The 18481-nt window shown below is 51.9% G+C and overlaps 1 protein-coding gene across 1 annotated transcript in view; it reads right to left on the minus strand.

Annotated features, from left to right (window-relative positions):
* Positions 1–1508: 1508 nt before the first annotated feature.
* Positions 1509–18481, minus strand: part of LOC132085543 (zinc finger protein 239-like) — a 73322-nt gene continuing 56349 nt past the window's right edge. Inside the window, exon 4 of the mRNA XM_059491008.1 lies at positions 1509–2097. Within this exon, the coding sequence (XP_059346991.1) occupies positions 1509–2097 (589 nt within the window). The remainder of the gene's footprint in view (positions 2098–18481) is intronic.

Below are 18481 nucleotides of genomic sequence, written 5' to 3' on the forward strand. Positions count from 1 at the left end.
ACGTTGTGACCCAACAGGAGTTTCCCTAATAAATTTTGCCTGAAGGTCTCACTGTGCCCATGACAGAAACCCCTGTGAGTGTCTGGGACACCCCAGCTCTTTGGTAGCCAGGGGAGTCCTGGGATGTCGCCATAGAGCCGCAGAGAGTGCCTGTGACAGATCGGTGCCTTTGCAGCCCAAGGTCCCCTGGGATATCACCATGGAATGGCTGTGACTCCCTCTGACCACAGGGCTCTTCACCATCCCCAGAAATGCCTGGCAGGTGTCCATGGAACCCCTGTCTCTGCCTGTGACATTTCAGCTCTGGAACAGCCTGGAGACTCTTGGAAAGTCCCCAGGGAACCCCTGTGATGGCCTGTGACAAATCTGATCCTTAGCCAGCAAGCACCACCAGCACCCTGTTCCTATGGTCAGTTTCCATGGCAATCATCACCAGCCCCCTCTTGCTATGGTCATTCCCTTGGCAGTTCCATGGATATCCCATGCCAGGGGTGGTTGCCATGGCCACCAGCTCAGGCCTGCAGCCAGAACTGGTTGCCATGGCAACCATTGGCAGCCCCATCCCCAGGCTCCTGGGATCCCAGAACCACAGAATGGGCTGAGCTGGGAGGGACCCATCAGGATCCTCCAGTCCAACTGCTGGCCCTGCACAGGACACCCCAACAATGCCAGCCTGGGCCTGGCAGTGCTGTCCAAACGCTGCTGCAGCTCAGAGAGCCCTGGAGCTGGGACCCTTCCCTGGAGAGCCTGGGCAGGGCCCCAGCAGCCTCTGGGCAAAAACCTTTTGCTGACATCCAACCTGAGCCTGCCCCGACTCAGCTGCAGCCGTTCCCTCCACTCCTGTCCCTGGGCACCAGAGGGAAGAGGTTCGCAAAGCCCCAGCCAGGGACCCGCTCCCAAGGCTGTTGCCATGGCCACCAGGGCTGGGACCAGCTGGGATGCTCGGTTTCCACGGGCCGGGGTTCAGGAATGGGATTCACCAATTTCCTGCTCCTTCTAAAACTGCTCTGCCCTCACTGCCCTCCTGCCTCCCATGGAAAGCACAAAAGGCAAAGATCCCAGGCTGGGATAAAAACAAATTCTTGGGAACACCAACGAGATAAGAAACATACAGAACAGAAACAATATTGATAAGAGAAGAGATAAATAAAACTTTGCAGGGAAAACTAAAACACAACTTACTGGGTCTCCCTGGCCACAATTTCCCCCTGCCTGGAAAGGGCACTCCTCTCCTCAAGGAAAGAGACATAGAGAGTTCCTTTCCTGCCCCTGGCAATAACCTGAGGTTGGAGTGAATGTAATGACAGGGCCATGGCCAGACCCTCATGTTCTTCAATCCCACATCATGTCAAGGGCAGGGGCAGGACGACAGGCAGGTGTCTTCCCAGCATGGATCACAGAGAAAATGGATCACAAGGGCTCTTCTCAGTGTGGGTTCTCCCATGGATGATGAAGATAGAGCGGTGCATGAAGCTGTTCCTCCAGCTGGGGCATTTGCAGGGCCTCCCTTACTGGTGGCTCTGTTGGTGTCTTGTCAAGTGAGAGCTCTGGGTGAAGCTCTTCCCACACTGGGGACACTCAAAGGGCCTCTCACCAGTGTGGATGCGCCAGTGCCTGATGAGGGTGAAGTTGTGCTTGAAGCCCTTCCCACAGTCAGGACAGCAAAATGGCCTCTCATCTGTGTGAATCCGCTCATGCAGGAGGAGATGGGAGCTGGTGTGAAACCTCTTCCCAAATGTGGCGCACTGGGAGGGCCTCTCCCCTGTGTGGATGCGCTGGTGCCTGATGAGGTGGGAGCTGTGGTTGAAGCCCTTCCCACAGTCAGGACAGCAGAAGGGCCTCTCCTCCGAGTGAATCTGTGGGTGCTGGAGGAGCCTGGAGCTGGTGTGAAACCTCTTCTGACACTGGGAACACTCATAGGGCCTCTCCCCAGTGTGGATGCCTTGGTGGGTCACAAGGGTGGATTTGTAGCTGAAGCCCTTCCCACATTCCCCACACTCGTAGGCCCATTCCCTGGTGTGGATCATGTGGTGGCTGACCAGGTGCTTGCTCTGTTTGAAGCTCTTCCCACACTGCAAGCACTTGTGGGGCTTCTCCCTATCACGAAGCTGCTCATGAACCACCATCTCTGAGCTCTGCCTAAAGCTCTGTCCCCCTTCCTGGCTCTGGGTGGTTCTTTCTTCCTCAGAGAATCCTGGGCTGGCTTTGGAGCCCCTCCTCCTGTGGGATCTCTGTGGCATTTCCTCCATGTTGGATTCCTCTGCACTAGAGTAGCTCAAAACAGCCTCTTTTACAAGGTTCTGATGTGGAGATTTTTCCTCCCTGGTCTCCACCCTCAGCTCCTTACCTGGGGAAGGAAGGAGAAAGAGAGGGTGGGATTTGCCTCCATGCCAGAGGGAAGGGGATCCCCCCAGTGCATCACTGGCAGGATGGCACTGGCACCAGGGTTGTCCTGCAGCCGGGGGCTGTGTGGGGCTGGAAGATGGAGCAGGAGAGAGGGGGAAAGGGGCACTGACTTCCTCCTCATCTGCCTGGTGTCCCAGGGCATCTTCCTCTTCCTTGCAACTTTCTCCTCCATCAGGTGAAGGTTTGGGAATGGGAAATTTTATTTTGGGAGGAAAACAAGGGATGAGCACATTGAGTTTTGTACTGGTTTGACGGCAAACATGAGGGAAAGTCTAAGTCAGAATTACAATTTAATAAGAAAATTAGGACCAAGGCAATGATACAGAAACACTGCCTTAAACTGACAGAGTCAGGATATAACCTGACACCCTGGTAGTCAGGGTGGTGGCAGCAGTCCCATTAAATGGTGGGTGCAGTCCTGTTGGAGTGATGAACGTGATTTTGTCAAAGCAGTGATCCTGTAGAAGGGTCTGGTCTTCCTCTGAAGGTCCAGTGGTGGTAATGGAGCTCTTGTCCTCTGGGAATCCAGTAGGCAAGGTGCTCCTGGGCTTGCAAGACTCAGATTATATTTATGTAGGAATGCTTGGATCCTCCCCCTGGGCGGTGCATCACACAATGGGATGATGGAATTTTATCAGTCCTGCATTGACACTCAATGGCACATTCACAGAAGATATCTCCCTTGGAGGGCGTTATCAGGGCTGAGTCATGGAAGAGATAAAGAACACTGCCCCACCTGTTTATAACAGTTGATGAAGATGGTGATTGAAAACATGCATTTGGTTACATCTTACATTGCACCCTGAAACAGTGGGGTAATCCCTGCTCAGGGGGTGAACACCACCCCCCTTACCCAAACTGGCTCAGGTGTAAAACCCCCACCGTGGGATGGCAACACACACACAGGGGACAATGTCACACTTGCCCTGCTCCACTCTGTCCCTGTCACTCACTTGCTCTCCCCTCCTTTTCCCTTTTTTCGATCTCTCTCTCTACCTCACATTTACTGTTTAATAAAATCTAGTTTGGATTTGGTCTCGTTAGCACCTTAATTGGTGCAGAGGCATCTCTCTACCAGTATTCTTAACCATATTGCAACAATATTTTGGCACAGTGAGTTCAGGCACTGTTCTTTGACCCCAAGTGCCTTTGACAACAGCATGGTTCCTTCCTCTGAGGAGATTGTGTTTCTTTCTGGAAGAACTCTTGGAAACTTGGACACAGTCCCTCCTTCATCCTGGGGAACTTATGGGAGAACTTATGAGGAAAATGGCTTTTGTGGATGGCCAGGGAAAAAGAAAATATTTTCTTGTCCTTCCTTGAAAAGTTTGTTAAAATCACTGGAGGAAAGGGAGGAAATGATACCAGCAAGACTGACGAGGTTCATTCACTCCAAGGTGAGGAACACAAGGCTGCTGAAAGTCCCAGAAAAAGCCCAGCTCAAGTAGCTAAATTCCTAAATAACTCCAGCCAGGGGTCTCCCGCAGGATTTTTTTGGTGAGTGTTCAGAGCCAGCAGAACCCGGACTCGAGCCCCGGATATCTCCGGGCTCCCTAAGAGGAGCTTTTTCTGGGGCAGAGGAGCTGCGATCACCCCTCAGGGGGGTCCTGGCGGGTCCACATGGGGATGGCCCGGTACAAACGGGGCAGGACATTGGTTTTGGGGATCCCTTTGAGAGCCAGGGCTGTGGAACAGGGGAGCCCCGGGGGCGGGGAGAAGGGAAGGGGCGATACCGGAGCTGGGAGACCCCCGGCAGCCCGGAGATGAGGCGGGGTCGGAACCCCCTGACCCTGACAGGGGCGTGTCCTGGGGTGACTTCATGATGCCCGTACCCCCATCAGTCTCTTTAGCCCAGAAATGAGTTCTGCACCTTGAAGGCTGGTTCTGAGACTGAAGGGCAGGAGGGAGAAGCTGCAGTTTGTTTTCATACACTGCACTCACTCCTCCACATTCCGGCTCCTGGAGTGTTGTGATGCCTTAAGGAGATGGAATAGAGGCCAGACGGAGTTAAGTGGAGTAAATTAGATATTTATTGAAGTACCTTCAAAGGTCACACCCTGGGAGTACTGGAGCCACAGATGTGGCTCTGCCTGGATGGCTCTGAGATGGGAGCAAAAGAGGGCTTGGTCACGAGATCTCACATTTTTGTAAATTTTATTACATTTATATATAGGAGTTAACTGCCCAATTAATAGCTTCAATAGCTTCAAATGATGAAGTTTTGTCTTCCTTGCTTGCTTGCCTGCCCTCCTCTTTTCATGTTGTTTATGCTTTGGGCCTGAAGTTTGAAGAGATTGTCCTTGAGTCTCCAGCTAGAACAGGATTGTTTTGTCTTCACCACTCTGTGAAAAGATATTAGTAACACTTAATATACAGCTAAAAGCTGCACACCAAAACACAATAGAAAAACTTAAAACCTAAGGTATCAGTTGTCTGCTGTGGTAGATAGGGAAAGGCTCTGCAGAAGATCATGCGATGTCGCATAAAGCCAGGACCCTTTGTTCCTCTAAAATAAGAGATTACCCTAGGAATGTGGCCCCACTAACAGTAGGAATGTGGCCCCACTAACAGTAGTGCCAGTAACTTTCCATTCCTTATCCAGTACTTTTCCATTCCTTACTAACCATAGATAAGAAGGACAAACCCCCTTTTGACGTAGAGGACCCCTTAGACTATAAGACCCCACGAGAAGAAGTAATAAAGGCCTTTTGACCGTCCATCATATTGATGTCTGGGTGTGTCATTGGCCCGAGCAGCCCTGGAGAGTGGGCCGCCATGCTGATCCTCAGAACCAGGTCGCCTGCCTTGATCCAGAAGGCAACATTTGGTGCCCGAAACCCGGGAAAGCGATCTGCGCCTGGGGAACGGGGATTCTCCTGGACAGAGGACAGCGGCTGTGGCAGCAGGTCTGACCACAGCGGGAGGGACGCCTCCAGACCAGCGTGGACCATGGAATCCACAGCGAAGGTCGTAAGTCAGGCTCATGAGCAATGGGGAATTAAAGGTGAGCTCAGGAACTCTAATCTTGCTATTGCAAGGCTCCTAGAGCTGGGGACAATCGAACGTCCGGTAAATACATTGGGAAGCGCGGGAGAAGTGCACTGCCGCCTCAGCAGAGGACTCTAAGTCCGCAGGCAGTGGTAAAAACCTCAAAGCGTGGGGGAAAGTAGAAGAGGCCCTACGCAAGATGTTAGAAGAACAGGAGACGCGGGAAGCCGCGCGTACACGTTTATTAGCTACACCAAAGCCGGGGGTGGGGGCCGCGACGCAGACCGCCTCTGAGAGTGATCGGATTGAAGGCGGGAATATGCGGGGGCCAGGCGCGTTCCACCCTTTCCTGAGCTTGAGCCCAGACCCCCCGGAGCCCCCAGGAGACCCCCCGGAACCCCCAGGGGACCCCCCGACCTTCCTGTGGAGCCTGCCGGGTCCTAGTCCTCCCGCGGAACCGTCTGAAAAAAACGCGGTTTCTCTATCCGTCTCTTCCCCGCCGGCCGCCGATCCGGCGCAGGAGGCAGAGCAGCGCGCGCGATGCTTCTGGCAGGGACTCGCAGAGGAGGCGCGGAGCGAGGCCGGATTGTCAGACCCCGCCATGATCAGTAAAAACTTGCCCCCGCCATGTGCGTTTAAAAATGGCCCCGAACCACATGGCGAGAGCGGAAGGGAGGAGGCGGGAGGCGGAAACGCAGTCAGCCTGCTTAACAACGCATGCGCAGACGAGCAGGGAGAAGGGGCGGCCCCCGTGGAGGAGCGTAAAACCAACCAGAGCGCTCTATTCAAATTAGGTCCTTATAGGGTAAGGACCTCCCCCAGCAGGAGGCGGGGGGACCCCAGGGGGAGGGAGCGGCACCACCCCCAAAGGGAGGAGCGAGGTCGAAGCCGAACAAGACGGCACGGAGCGCTGGAAGTGTACCGGCAGTCAGCTTCCGGCTCAGAGTCAAGTAACAGCTGCTCAGACAGCTCAGAAGAGCCGACCGAGTCCGGCTGGGACTCGGAAACCGAGAGAGCAGAATTAATGCGGTTTTGAGCGAAACTGAATAAAGCTTTAAACAATATCGGGAAACAATCGCAACACAAACTCACCGATTGGGGAAAAATAAAAGCAGCCTGTGGGGATCGGGCACCGGCAGCCTCCATGCATGCTTTCCCGGTGGGGGTTGCCGGAGCGCAGGGAAACCAACAAAGGGCATATACCCCAGTTAACCCAAAAGAAGCCAAAGCGGTTTCAGAAATAGGGATCAACTCAGCTGTAGTACCCACTCTTGAGGATGACCTTTCTAGCAATAACGATCTGCTCACTTTTGATATTACGCAAATAAGCCGCATGCTTTATGATGGGGCGGGGCGGATTGTATTTAAGCAGGAATGGCAGGACGACCGCGTTAGCCCAGGCTTCCGGGGAAGGGCAGCAACTCAGCGAGCTGTCCCCAGCCGGCACAGCTTTCCCTGGCAGCACCCTCACTCCTAGCATCCCGGCCCCGGGGGATTGCAAATTTATCCTGAGGGCCACTGCCGTACACCCTCCGCTGCCAATCAAATTGACTTGGAAATCATCAGACCCTGTATGGGTTGAGCAGTGGCCCCTGACAGAGCCTCGAATGGCAGCCTTGCTGGAACTGGTCAACCGCGAAATGCAAAAGAGTCACGTAGAACCCTCCACCAGCCTATGGAACACCCCCGTATTTGCGATCCCCAAAAGGTCCGGAGAAGGCTATCGCCTCGTCCGCAACCTGAGAGAAGTGAACAAGACGATCCGACCCATGGGTCCAGTCCAGACACTGCTACCCGCAAACTCAGCCATCCCCGAAGGCAGCCGTGCGCAGTACTGGATATCAAGGACTGTTTCTTTTCGATACCCCTGCACCCTGAGGACAGGGAACGATTCGCCTTTTCCGTGGCGTTTCGAAATGGCGAGTGGCCCAACCTTCGCTTCCAATGGAGAGTGCTTCCCCAAGGCCTGGTTGACAGCCCGACCATATGCCAAATCACCGTGGACAAAGCACTAATGCCAGTCCGACACTCCTATCCCACCGCAACCATCATTCAGTACATGGATGACATCCTAGTCACAGCACCATCAACAAGCCAAATAGATCACCTGGTGTCCACAATCACGGAGACCCCTCAGGCCAACGGCTTTGAGATCGCGAGTGCAAAGATCAAGAGAGGACCCTGCGTGACCTTCCTGGGAGTAGGAATTACAAGCTCCTACGTGACACCCCCGAGATGAAGGTCAACTGAGACGTCAAGACGCTCCACGACGTGCAACGCCTGGTGGGATCGCTGCAATGGCTTCACAACATTGTCCTGATTCCTCCCGAGGTCATGGACCCTCTGAAAGGAAAGCACCCCTGGGAACCCAAGGAGCTGACACCGCAAGCAATGAGCTCCCTCGACTTCATCGAAAACCAGATGTCCACTGGCACACTTGCCAGGTGGAACCCAGCCATGCCACTGGACCTGTACGTCCACTTTACACTGAAGGGGGGAGTGGGAGCACTGGCCCAAGGACTTGCTGAAAAGGCCCGGCCAATCCAATAGGTGGTCCTCGGAAGACCCGCTTGTGCATTTTCCCCAGGAATCGAATGCATCGCCAGCCTCATCATGAAAGGCAGGAGACTCGCCTTGAAACACCTAGGGACCGAGCCAACAAGCATCCACCTTCCGTTTCGAAGCAGCCGACCACGGAGTCAGGCACAATATTGGAGTACCTGGCCCTTGCTCTCTCTGGCTCCGGAGGAGAAATCTCCTACTCCTCCAAGCCACCTGGACTCAGCTGCTGACTGTAGTCGACATGGACATGCCACCGAAGGTCAAGGACAAACCGCAGCCGGGACCAATGGTCTTCACAGACGCTTCCTCCACAACTTCAACCGCAGCAGCAGTGTGGCAGGCAGGAGAGCAATGGCACTGCGTCAAAGCGTGTGACCCCACACTGTCAGTGCAACAACGGGAGGCAGCAGCAGTGGTTTTGGCGTGCGGACTCTTCCAAGACAAACACCTCAACATCATAACGGACTCTATATTCGTGGCAAGGCTCTGCCTAGCCATGGCAGGACCAGGAGTGTCAACATCTGCAGCAGCCCTAATGCTGGAAGAAGCACTCTCCTCGCGACAGGGCACCGTGTCAGTCATCCACATCAACAGCCATGACCCAGTCAAAGGTTACTTCCAGATTGGCAACGTCAAAGCGGACGCCGCAGCAAAAGGCGTTTGGACCTTGCAAAGAGCTCGTCGACTGCACGAGTCGCTCCACATCGGAGCCAAAGCACTGGCGAAGAGATGCGAAATCTCGACAGCGGACGCGAAACATGTGGTAGCCACCTGCCCTCATTGCCAGAAGTCACCCCTTTGGACCTGCGGGGTCAACCCGAGAGGTCTCAAGCCCTCAGAAATCTGGCAGTCGGACTTCACCTTATGTCAACTGCTGAAGCCCCGAGCATGGCTTGCAGTGACAGTGGACACTTATAGCGGGACGATCATAGCCACACAGCACCCCAAAACTAACTCCAAAGCCACAATTCAGAACTGGCTGACAGCCATGGCTTGGCTTGGTATCAACAAGCAGATTAAAACGGACAATGGCTCCAATTTCACCTCCAAACCAGTACAGGAATTCGCCTCGAAATAGGGCATCACGATAGTGCAAGGCATCCCATATAACAGTACCGGGCAGGCCATAGTAGAGAGAGCAAACCAGACCCTGAAAACCAAGTTAGAAGTGTTGGCAAAAGCAGAGGGCTTTGCCAAAAACACTGGGCCACTCGAACGCTAGAAGAGGGCCCACAGGTGGTAATTAGAAACGAGCTAGGCGAGTGGGAACGGGGTTGGAGGCTGATGCTCACGGGGCGAGGGTATGCAGCTGTCAAAAAGGACGGCAAAATCAGGTGGTGTCCACTTAAGTCGATTAAACCGGACCACCATAGCGAGCAGAATGAGACTGACAAGAATTGCGAGTCTTTGTTTACAGGACATGCTCGTGGGACGTCCTTGTGACGTGTACATCCCAGTTCCAGACGAAAGCGACAGACCACCAAGGCGTCAGGCAGCACCGGAAAGACCCGCACGGGTGAGACCCAAGCATCAATGGTGTTTCTATGTGCTTTTGCTGTTGGGGCTTGTCGCCAGAGGGTAAGCCAGCCCAGATCACTACCCCCATCAGCCCTTCAGGTGGGTCATGCAACACCTTAGTAGTGGCAAAGCACTCAGAGACATCACCACACCAAACACCCCATCCTTTGTGCTCCGCATCACCGACCTGTTTCCGGGACAGCCAAGGATAAACCCTTATTCCCTACATGTCACACACTTGTACCTATCCTACTGGTGCCCAGCTTCAAACCATGGGAAAAGCTACTGCAATCACCCAGGGTGGGGATATTGTGGGCACTGGGGCTGCGGAACCATAGTTACAGATGCCAGACCGTCGGGGCCTGCGTGGGATCCACAAGAGCCAGACAAATTCTTACAGTTCACCTGGGCACCCATCGGCTGCAAAACACCCTTCTTCTTTCACGAAAACTTCCATTGAAACCGATATAAAATCCCTAGATTTCGGGCATGCACTGATTACAACATGACGGTCTTGCAGCCAGATCACCCTAGCTGGGCCATAGGCAGAACGTGGACAGTAGTCCTTCAAGGGTCAAAAGAGAGGGTGAACGTGCAAATTATCAGGCTCCAGCCATCGGCACCCTGAGCGGTCGGACCCAACAAAGCGATTAAAAGCGTGCCAAAAGGGAGAAACGTAACCTACCCCAAAACCTTACCCACAGGGGTCAGCAATGTCCCGACCGGCCAAGCGGAAACCTTTCAGATGAGCCGCTTAACCGAGTCAGACTCAGACCCAATCCTTCGTATGTTAGAAGCTACCTTTGTATCCCTGAACGAATCCAACCCTAACCTAACTGACTCCTGCTGGCTTTGTTACGATGTCAAACCCCCCTTTTACGAAGGAGTCGCTCTAAACACTCCCTTCAGTTATTCCTCAGCCGACGCCCCTCACCAGTGCAGATGGGGTACCCCTCTCAAAGGAATCACCCTGAGTAAAGTCACAGGCCGAGGCAGATGCTTTGGCAATGCAACCCTAGCTAGGCCGAAAGGAAACAACTGCACCAAAATTGTCAAGCCTAACAGGAAAAACAACAAGTGGGCAGTCCCATCCGCATCTAGGATGTGGGTTTGCCAGCAATCTGGATGAGTCCTTGTGTGTTCCTTCCCAAATTCAATGACTCTATCGACTTCTGTGTCCAAGTTCTGATTGTTCCTAGGGTCCTGTACCACTCAGACGAAGAAGTGTACCATCTTCTTGAGGGACCCAGCCGGATCCACAAAAGAGAAATAATGACAGGTATAACTATCGCAATGCTGCTCGGCCTGGGAGCAGCCGGAACGCCCACGGGTTCCCTTTTGACGCAGAGACACCTTAGACTATAAGACCCCATGAGAAGAAGTAATAAACGCCTTTTGACCGTCCATCATATTGATGTTTGCGTGTGTCATTGGCCCGAACGGCCCTGGAGAGTGGGCTGTCGTGCTGATCCTCAGAACCAGGTCGCCTGCCTTGATCCAGAAGGCAACAGAGGCTATTTGGGCTGGGAGATGGAGCAGGAGAGAGGGGGAAAGAGGCACTGACTTCCTCCTCACCTGCCTGGGTGTCCCAGGGCATCTTCCTCTTCCTTGTAGCCTTCTCCTCCTCCATTCAGCCAAGGTTTGGGAATGGGAAATCCTGGTTTGGGAAAAACAAGGTGTGAATCCCTTGGATTGGGAATTCCTCCCAACCAAATCCATCTCCAGAAGTCATCTGGTGTCCATAAAAACTTCCAAAAATCAAGAAAAAAAAAAAAAAGCCACCAGGAGCATCCCATTTCCAGTCTCATCCCTCTGGGGTTCGGGTGGTTCCCCTCCTCAGGGATGCTGGGAATCCCATGGGTCCTGGGAATCACTCTCTTCAGGGTCCTGCTTAGGGATGCTGGGGGATTTCAGGGTCCCCCTCTCCAACCTCCCCCCACTCCAGCCACTTGGGGGTCCTCTGTCTTCCCACCAACCTGTCCTGGATTTGGACAAATTTGGGAGAAAACCTCCAAAAGGGTGTTCACTGAAAAGCAAATTCAAGCAGCCACTCCCCCAACCAGATCAGGAAAATATTTCCTCAGAGAAAACGGGAAAAAAACCCTGTTTATTTAACAGGCAAAGTATTCATCAGCACAAAAAATGAACAATATTAAACAATAAAACCTCTTGCCGCTACAAAAGAGATGACAAACTCAGAAACTCCCTCTGTGGGCAGTAGCTCAGCTCAGTCTCTTATCAGTCCCTCTGGCACTGGAAATGCCACAGCCCAGGCTCAGCCTAGCGGGCCGCAGGTGCAAGCTGCTGGTGCGGTCGGGGTGTTCAGTGCAGAGCAGGTTTAAACAACTCCAAAGAAAAAGAAAAACCACAGTCCAGGGAACTTCTCTGCCTCAAGTGATCTAAAAACTAACTAAAAGCAAAGGAGAGCTCTTTCCTGCTGTCTGTCTGTCAGCAGACAACTGATACCTTAGGTTTTAAGTTTTTCTATTGTGTTTTGGTGTGCAGCTTTTAGCTGTATATTAAGTGTTACTAATATCTTTTCACAGAGTGGTGAAGACAAAACAATCCTGTTCTAGCTGGAGACTCAAGGACAATCTCTTCAAACTTCAGGCCCAAAGCATAAACAACATGAAAAGAGGAGGGCAGGCAAGCAAGCAAGGAAGACAAAACTTCATCATTTGAAGCTATTGAAGCTATTAATTGGGCAGTTAACTCCTATATATAAATGTAATAAAATTTACAAAAATGTGAGATCTCGTGACCAAGCCCTCTTTTGCTCCCATCTCAGAGCCATCCAGGCAGAGCCACATCTGTGGCTCCAGTACTCCCAGGGTGTGACCTTTGAAGGTACTTCAATAAATATCTAATTTACTCCACTTAACTCCGTCTGGCCTCTATTCCATCTCCTTAAGGCATCACAACACTCCAGGAGCCGGAATGTGGAGGAGTGAGTGCAGTATCTGAAAACAAACTGCAGGTTATTCCTCCTGCCCTTCACGCTCAGAGACAGCCTTCAAGGTGCAGAACTCATTTCTGGGCTAAAGAGACTGATGGGGGTACGGGCATCATGAAGTCACCCCAGGACACGCCCCTGTCAGGGTCAGGGGGTTCCGTCCCCGCCTCATCTCCGGGCTGCCGGGGGTGCCCCAGCTCCGATATCGCCCCTTCCCCTCTCCCCGCCCCGGGACTCCCCTGTTCCACAGCCCCGGCTCTCAAGGGGATCCCCAAAACCAATGTCCTGCCCCATCAGTACTGGGCCATCCCCACGTGGACCCCCCTGGACCCCCCTGAGGGTTGATCGCGGCTCCTCACCCCGAAAAAGCTCCTCTTAGGGAGCCCGGAGATATCCGGGGCTCGAGTCCGGGTTCTGCTGGCTCTGAACACTCACCAAAAAAATCCTCCTGGAGACCCCTGGCTGGAGTTATTTGGGAATTTAGCTACTTGAGCTGTTCTTCTTCTGGGACTTTCAGCAGCCTTGTGTTCCTCACCTTGGAGTGAATGAACCTCGTCAGTCTTGCTGGTATCATTTCCTCCCTTTCCTCCAGTGATTTTAACAAACTTTTCAAGGAAGGACAAGAAAATATTTTCTTTTTCCCTGGCCATCCACAAAAGCCATTTTCCTCATAAGTTCTCCCATAAGTTCCCCAGGATGAAGGAGGGACTGTGTCCAAGTTTCCAAGAGTTCTTCCAGAAAGAAACACAATCTCCTCAGAGGAAGGAACCATGATGTTGTCAAAGGCACTTGGGGACAGACAACAGTGCCTGAACTCACTGTGCCAAAATAATGTCGCAATCTGGTTAAGAAAATTGTTAGAGAGATGCCTCTGCACCAATTAAGGTGCTAACGAGACCAAATCCAAAGTAGATTTTATTAAACAGTAAATGTGAGGTGTTGCAGTGTGTTGTAAACTTCCTTCCCCAGGTGTGCCAATACCTCTCTTCCCCGTCCCCCCTCGCCCCCTGCTGGGCTGTCAATCAGGTTTAACATTCCAGCAAGGCGTGGTGTGGTTGGTCAAGTTCAAAGGATGCCCCTCAGGCCCAGGGGTCATTGGCCTGTCTAGGTGTCATCCCCCCCTGAGACCCTGCCCCTCTCACCTGGTTGGGTGGCTCACCTGTACCTCCCCTCCCCCTGTCCCTGAGCTTAAAAGGTGAATGAGACCATGCGGTCAGATTCTGTTGGAGCAGTTGCTCACGTTCAGACCTCTGTAACCATGGAATAAACCTGTGGACATTAAACCCTCCGGCAGAATCCTCTCCTTTTTCTCTTCACCATCGCCTGAAGCTATTCCTCCTGAGGTAAACGGGGTTCCAACAAGCCTGGACTTGTTCAGTGCCCAGCTGCAACCACCAGCAAGCCAAGGTATCTCTGGGGTGATACACCGCAGTTGCTGCCTTTGGCCCAGCAGCGAGGGTCAGACTGGCCCAGGCACAATCCAACTGGTAATAATGGGAGCCTTTTTCCAATATTTGGCGTCCCTGGGTGGGCTAAGCGACTCTGCAGCCTGAGACGGACCTGCAGCACCTCGGAGAACCTTCTGGCAGCCGTGCATCCAGCTGAAAAGGGCTTTGGTTGCAACGCCCTCAGCTAGAGACTTTGGGAATATTCCCAGAAGAAGTTTCGTGGACTGTTCGGCGCTTCTGGAATGCCCAGCTCCTTTCTGGTGAGCAGATTTTCCAGAGGGAGGACAGGGTAGCCTCTCTTGCCCACAGAGAGGTCCTGTTCCGGTGAAGAGACCTGCCTGTACCCAGCCAGCTACAGCTTCCATTTCGGGTGAGTATCTCTGCTCTCGGTAGAGCAGGAGCTCAAAAACAGACTCTGCCGTGAGTTCTGTTCCTTTTTGCCTTTGCATTTTTGGCTGCGCAGCCCCACAGACGGGAATTCATTGCATTCTAGCTATTAGCTTTCTGCTGTGTGTTTTGCTGTCTTTTGGAATTTGCGCAGGAGCTCTCTGCCCTTCCCCCCGGCTCTGCAGCTGCGTGCTTGGCTCTCTCCACGTGGTCGGGGGATCTCTCTCTCTCTCTCTCTCTCTCTGCGTGGGGAAGGGGGGGCTCTCGGCTCTCTTGCTGCAGGGGACTCTCTTTCTCAGCTCTCTGTGGGGGAAGGGGGTGTTCTCTGCACACGCGGCGCGGGGGGGCCCCGGTTTCGGCTTGCCACGTGGCGTGGCTTCTCTCTCTGCTCCGCGAGGGGGCTGCATTCCACGGCGGGGGAGGCTTTGTTTCTGCCTCGGCTTGGCAGGGCGTGCCCTGCTGCTGCTGCCCGGGAATTTTAAAAGCAGTATATACAGCTGCATTGTGAAGCTTTTGTCGGCTCGTTATCGCTTTCCATCTGTGGGTTTTTTTTGAAATCGGTAGCTGATTTTAGCTTTGTTTTTGGTCAGGTGGAATTTAGTACTTTGCTTTTTATGTCCAACATGGGTTTGAAACTCAGCATTGTACAAAAAGGAGTGTTTTATAATATTGTTAGCATTTTAGACAGTGGTAATGTGAAGTTCTCAAAGGGAAAATTGAAACAGTTTATAAGATGGCTTTTCCTCCACTTCCCACAAATCTCCCCTGAAGAAATTCACAATATTCAATTCTGGGATAAAGTTGGGAATGTATTGATAACCTTAGGACAATCTGGCAATGCACCCTCAGCTAAATTTGTGTTTTGGAGTTTACAAATTTGAACAGCATTGCTCAAACAAAAGGAAATGGAGAAAAAGCCAAATGTAAAGTCATGTACCTCTGCTCTCCCTGTTTCTCCCTCTCCTAGCTCTAAAACCCCTAAACCTCTATACCCAAAACGTGGCATTTTAAAGAGAGCACACTCATTGTGAAGTCGGCTCCCAGAGTCTGTTGAAATGCCTGAGTTGCCCTGTCCACAAGGCCCTGGCCAGGCTGCGTGGAACCTTCCCCAATCCCCTGTGTCCCCTCCTCTGAAACCCACAGCACGTGTCAGCTTTCCAGAGAGCAGTGATACCCAAAATGGCCCCCAGTCCCTAGGGGGTCCACAAGATGGTGGATGCCACGTGGCATCTTCCCAAACCTGGTCTTCTTCTTCCCAAAATCCTCTTAAGCATCCCGAAATTCCAGCCCCATCCTCCTCTCCTCCTGTTCCTCGTGATACCTTCCCCCCTCCCCCTCCCTGTCCTGCAGTACCCTCAGCTCCACCCCTGTACTCCTCCCAGGGGGCGTCTGCTGACGTGATGTCACCAGGTGTCCCCACCCCCTGCCTGCCCCCTGACCCCACCCCCTGTTCCCACAGTTTCTCCGCCCCTTGCCGGCCCCCCGTCCCCACCCCCTGTACCCATTGCGTCCCCGCCCCCTCCCCGGGTTCCCACGGTGGAGACACACCCACTGCTATCCCCCAAACCTGTATCTGTGATCCCAATGCTTCCAATTCAAGGGATACAGAGCAGGGAACAGCAGACTCAATGCATAGTCCCATGTTGTCACTGGCTCCTGTTACCTTTCAGCCTGCAGCTCAGGGGGGAGCAGCTCCAACTGCTAATTGGAGTTCTTTTGGATGACAATTGATTAAAGAGATCTGTAAATCTCATAAAGAATATGGTCCACACAGTCCATATTTCCGTGGCCTTTTAAATTCTGAATTGAGTAGGACTGTAGTGATTCCACATGATTTAAAACAACTTTTTTCCTGTCTCATGACCTCCACGGAATTCAAATTATGGGAAATAGCATGGAAACAAATGCTGAATGATGCTCTCCCAGGCTTGCATTCTGATCCAAACACAGCCAAAGACAACAGTGGTAACCCTATCACCATTGAGCACCTCTGTGGTGAGGGCCAATGGTCTTCTCCCCCAATTCAAGCTACTGCAATTCCTGCAGAAACACTCGAGAAAGTAAAAGAAGCAGCTGAAAAAGCATTCTTTTCCCTACAACCTGAGGGGCCTTTTGAGCCCTATAGTAAAATTAAACAGCTACTATCAGAGCCTTTTTTGAAATTTGTAGAAAGGTTAACTAGAGCTATTGAAATACAAGTTAAAAAAGAGAATGCTAGGGAAGCAATTTTAGAGGAAATGGCATTTACAAATGCAAATGAACAGCGTCAGGCAGCAATCCTGAGCCCTCCTATCAAACCTTCTCCAACCTTAAAAGATATGCTCCTAGTGTGTAACAGGAAAGTGCCTCTGATGAGTGTGGCTGAAGACACCAGACCAAGGCTGCTGCCAAGACCACCTCAGCGTGTCCCCGTTGCCAGCCCTGCACCTTTCCCCTCAGCACAGCAGTACCCTGGGCAGCAGCGGAGACCAGTAATGGTTGAGCCCACAAAACCATGCCTGCTTTGTAACAACCTAGGGCACTGGAGTAACCAGTGCCCCCTGAAAAGGGAATTTGATGAATTTAGAAATGGCAGCGGAGGAGAACTACAAGCCCTCCCTGGGGGTCAACAACAACAAAAAAACTGAAGAGGCAGCGCCGGCCTGCCAGGCGCGCAGACACAAAAAGAGCAGGCCAAGGGAATAAGGGTAGCAAAACAAATCAAGCGCGTGATAATATTAATGTTTGTGTAAGTGAAGCAGGTGCTTCAAAGACTGTGTATGATTTAAGTGATCCTGTGTTAACCATGTCTTCTGTCAATGAGCCTTACAGGTTGCAGCTGACAGAGTCACTCCACCTGGAGGACACTGCCTGGCATTTTGTCTCTGTCAATCCTGAACAGAAAGGTACTTGGAACCGGATTCGTTGTAAGTACATCGTCATTGGGGACACCAAACACACACCACAAGAGATCGAAATTGCTCCAGGAATGACAACATCAGATCCTGAGCAATTCGTTCTCGGCCTGCATTGTTTCCACCCACCCGTGTTTCTTCCCAAGGGACAAATTGTTGCACAAGCTATCCCTGTGCCATCTTTACCTGAAAATATCAAAAACAAGGGCCCACAGTCGCCTGAGTACAAGTTATTGGGAAAGACAAACCCAAATTATGGTGTAATGTCAGTGGGGGTGGGGAGTCTAAACGCATTGAGATGCTTGTAGACACAGGTGCAGACTGCACAGTGATTCCAGTACAAGACTTGCCAGCACATTGGCCTTTGCAAAATGTTGCTGGTCACCTTCAAGGTGTAGGAGGTCTGCAATTGGCAAGACAATCCAAAGACATTATTCAGTTTGAGGGACCAAACGGACAATTGGCAAATATCCGTCCATTTGTGTTGGATTATTCGGAACCTTTGTTAGGGAGAGATTTAATGGCCCAGTGGGGTGTCACAATTGATATTCCAGACTCTCCACAGCATATTTGTACAGCAGTCATTGAACAACAGCACCCCACCCAAAAATTGAAGTGGATAACAGACAAACCAGTTCAGGTGAAACAGTGGCCGCTCAGTAAACAAAAAATAAAGGTGCTTGAAGAACTAGTAGAAGAGCAACTAAAAAAGGGCCACATTGCGGAGACCATGTCCCCATGGAACTCCCCAGTGTTTGTCATCCAAAAAGCTGACAAAAAGAGATGGCGACTCCTCTGCGACCTCTGACAAATTAATAATGTAATTGAAGATATGGGTTCTCCCCAACCTCGTATGCCATCCCCAACAATGCTTCCCCAAGATTGGAAATTAGCTGTTATTGATATTAAAGATTGTTTTTTCCAAATCCCCTTGCACCCTGACGATGCACTGCGTTTTGCATTCTCAGTTCCTTCTATTAATATGGAATCCCCTATGAAAAGGTACCATTGGACCGTTCTTCCTCAGGGATTAAAGGTATCTCCTGCTATCTGCCAGTGGTATGTCTCTTCCCTGCTTTCCCCAGTGCGTGCAGCAGCAGAGAAGGCCATTATCTATCATTATATGGATGATATCCTTGTGTGTGCCCCCAATGATGATTTACTCACACATGCGCTTGACCTAACGATCGATGCATTGATTGTTGCAGGGTTCGAGCTCCAGGAAAAGAAAATTCAAAAGATGCCACCTTGGAAGTATTTGGGCTTAGAAATTGGAAATAGGACCATTGTTCCTCAAAAACTAGAAATCAATCCAAGGATCAAGA

The sequence above is a fragment of the Ammospiza nelsoni genome, chromosome 31, assembly GCF_027579445.1.
Source record: "Ammospiza nelsoni isolate bAmmNel1 chromosome 31, bAmmNel1.pri, whole genome shotgun sequence".
Classification (NCBI taxonomy): Eukaryota; Metazoa; Chordata; class Aves; order Passeriformes; family Passerellidae; genus Ammospiza; species Ammospiza nelsoni.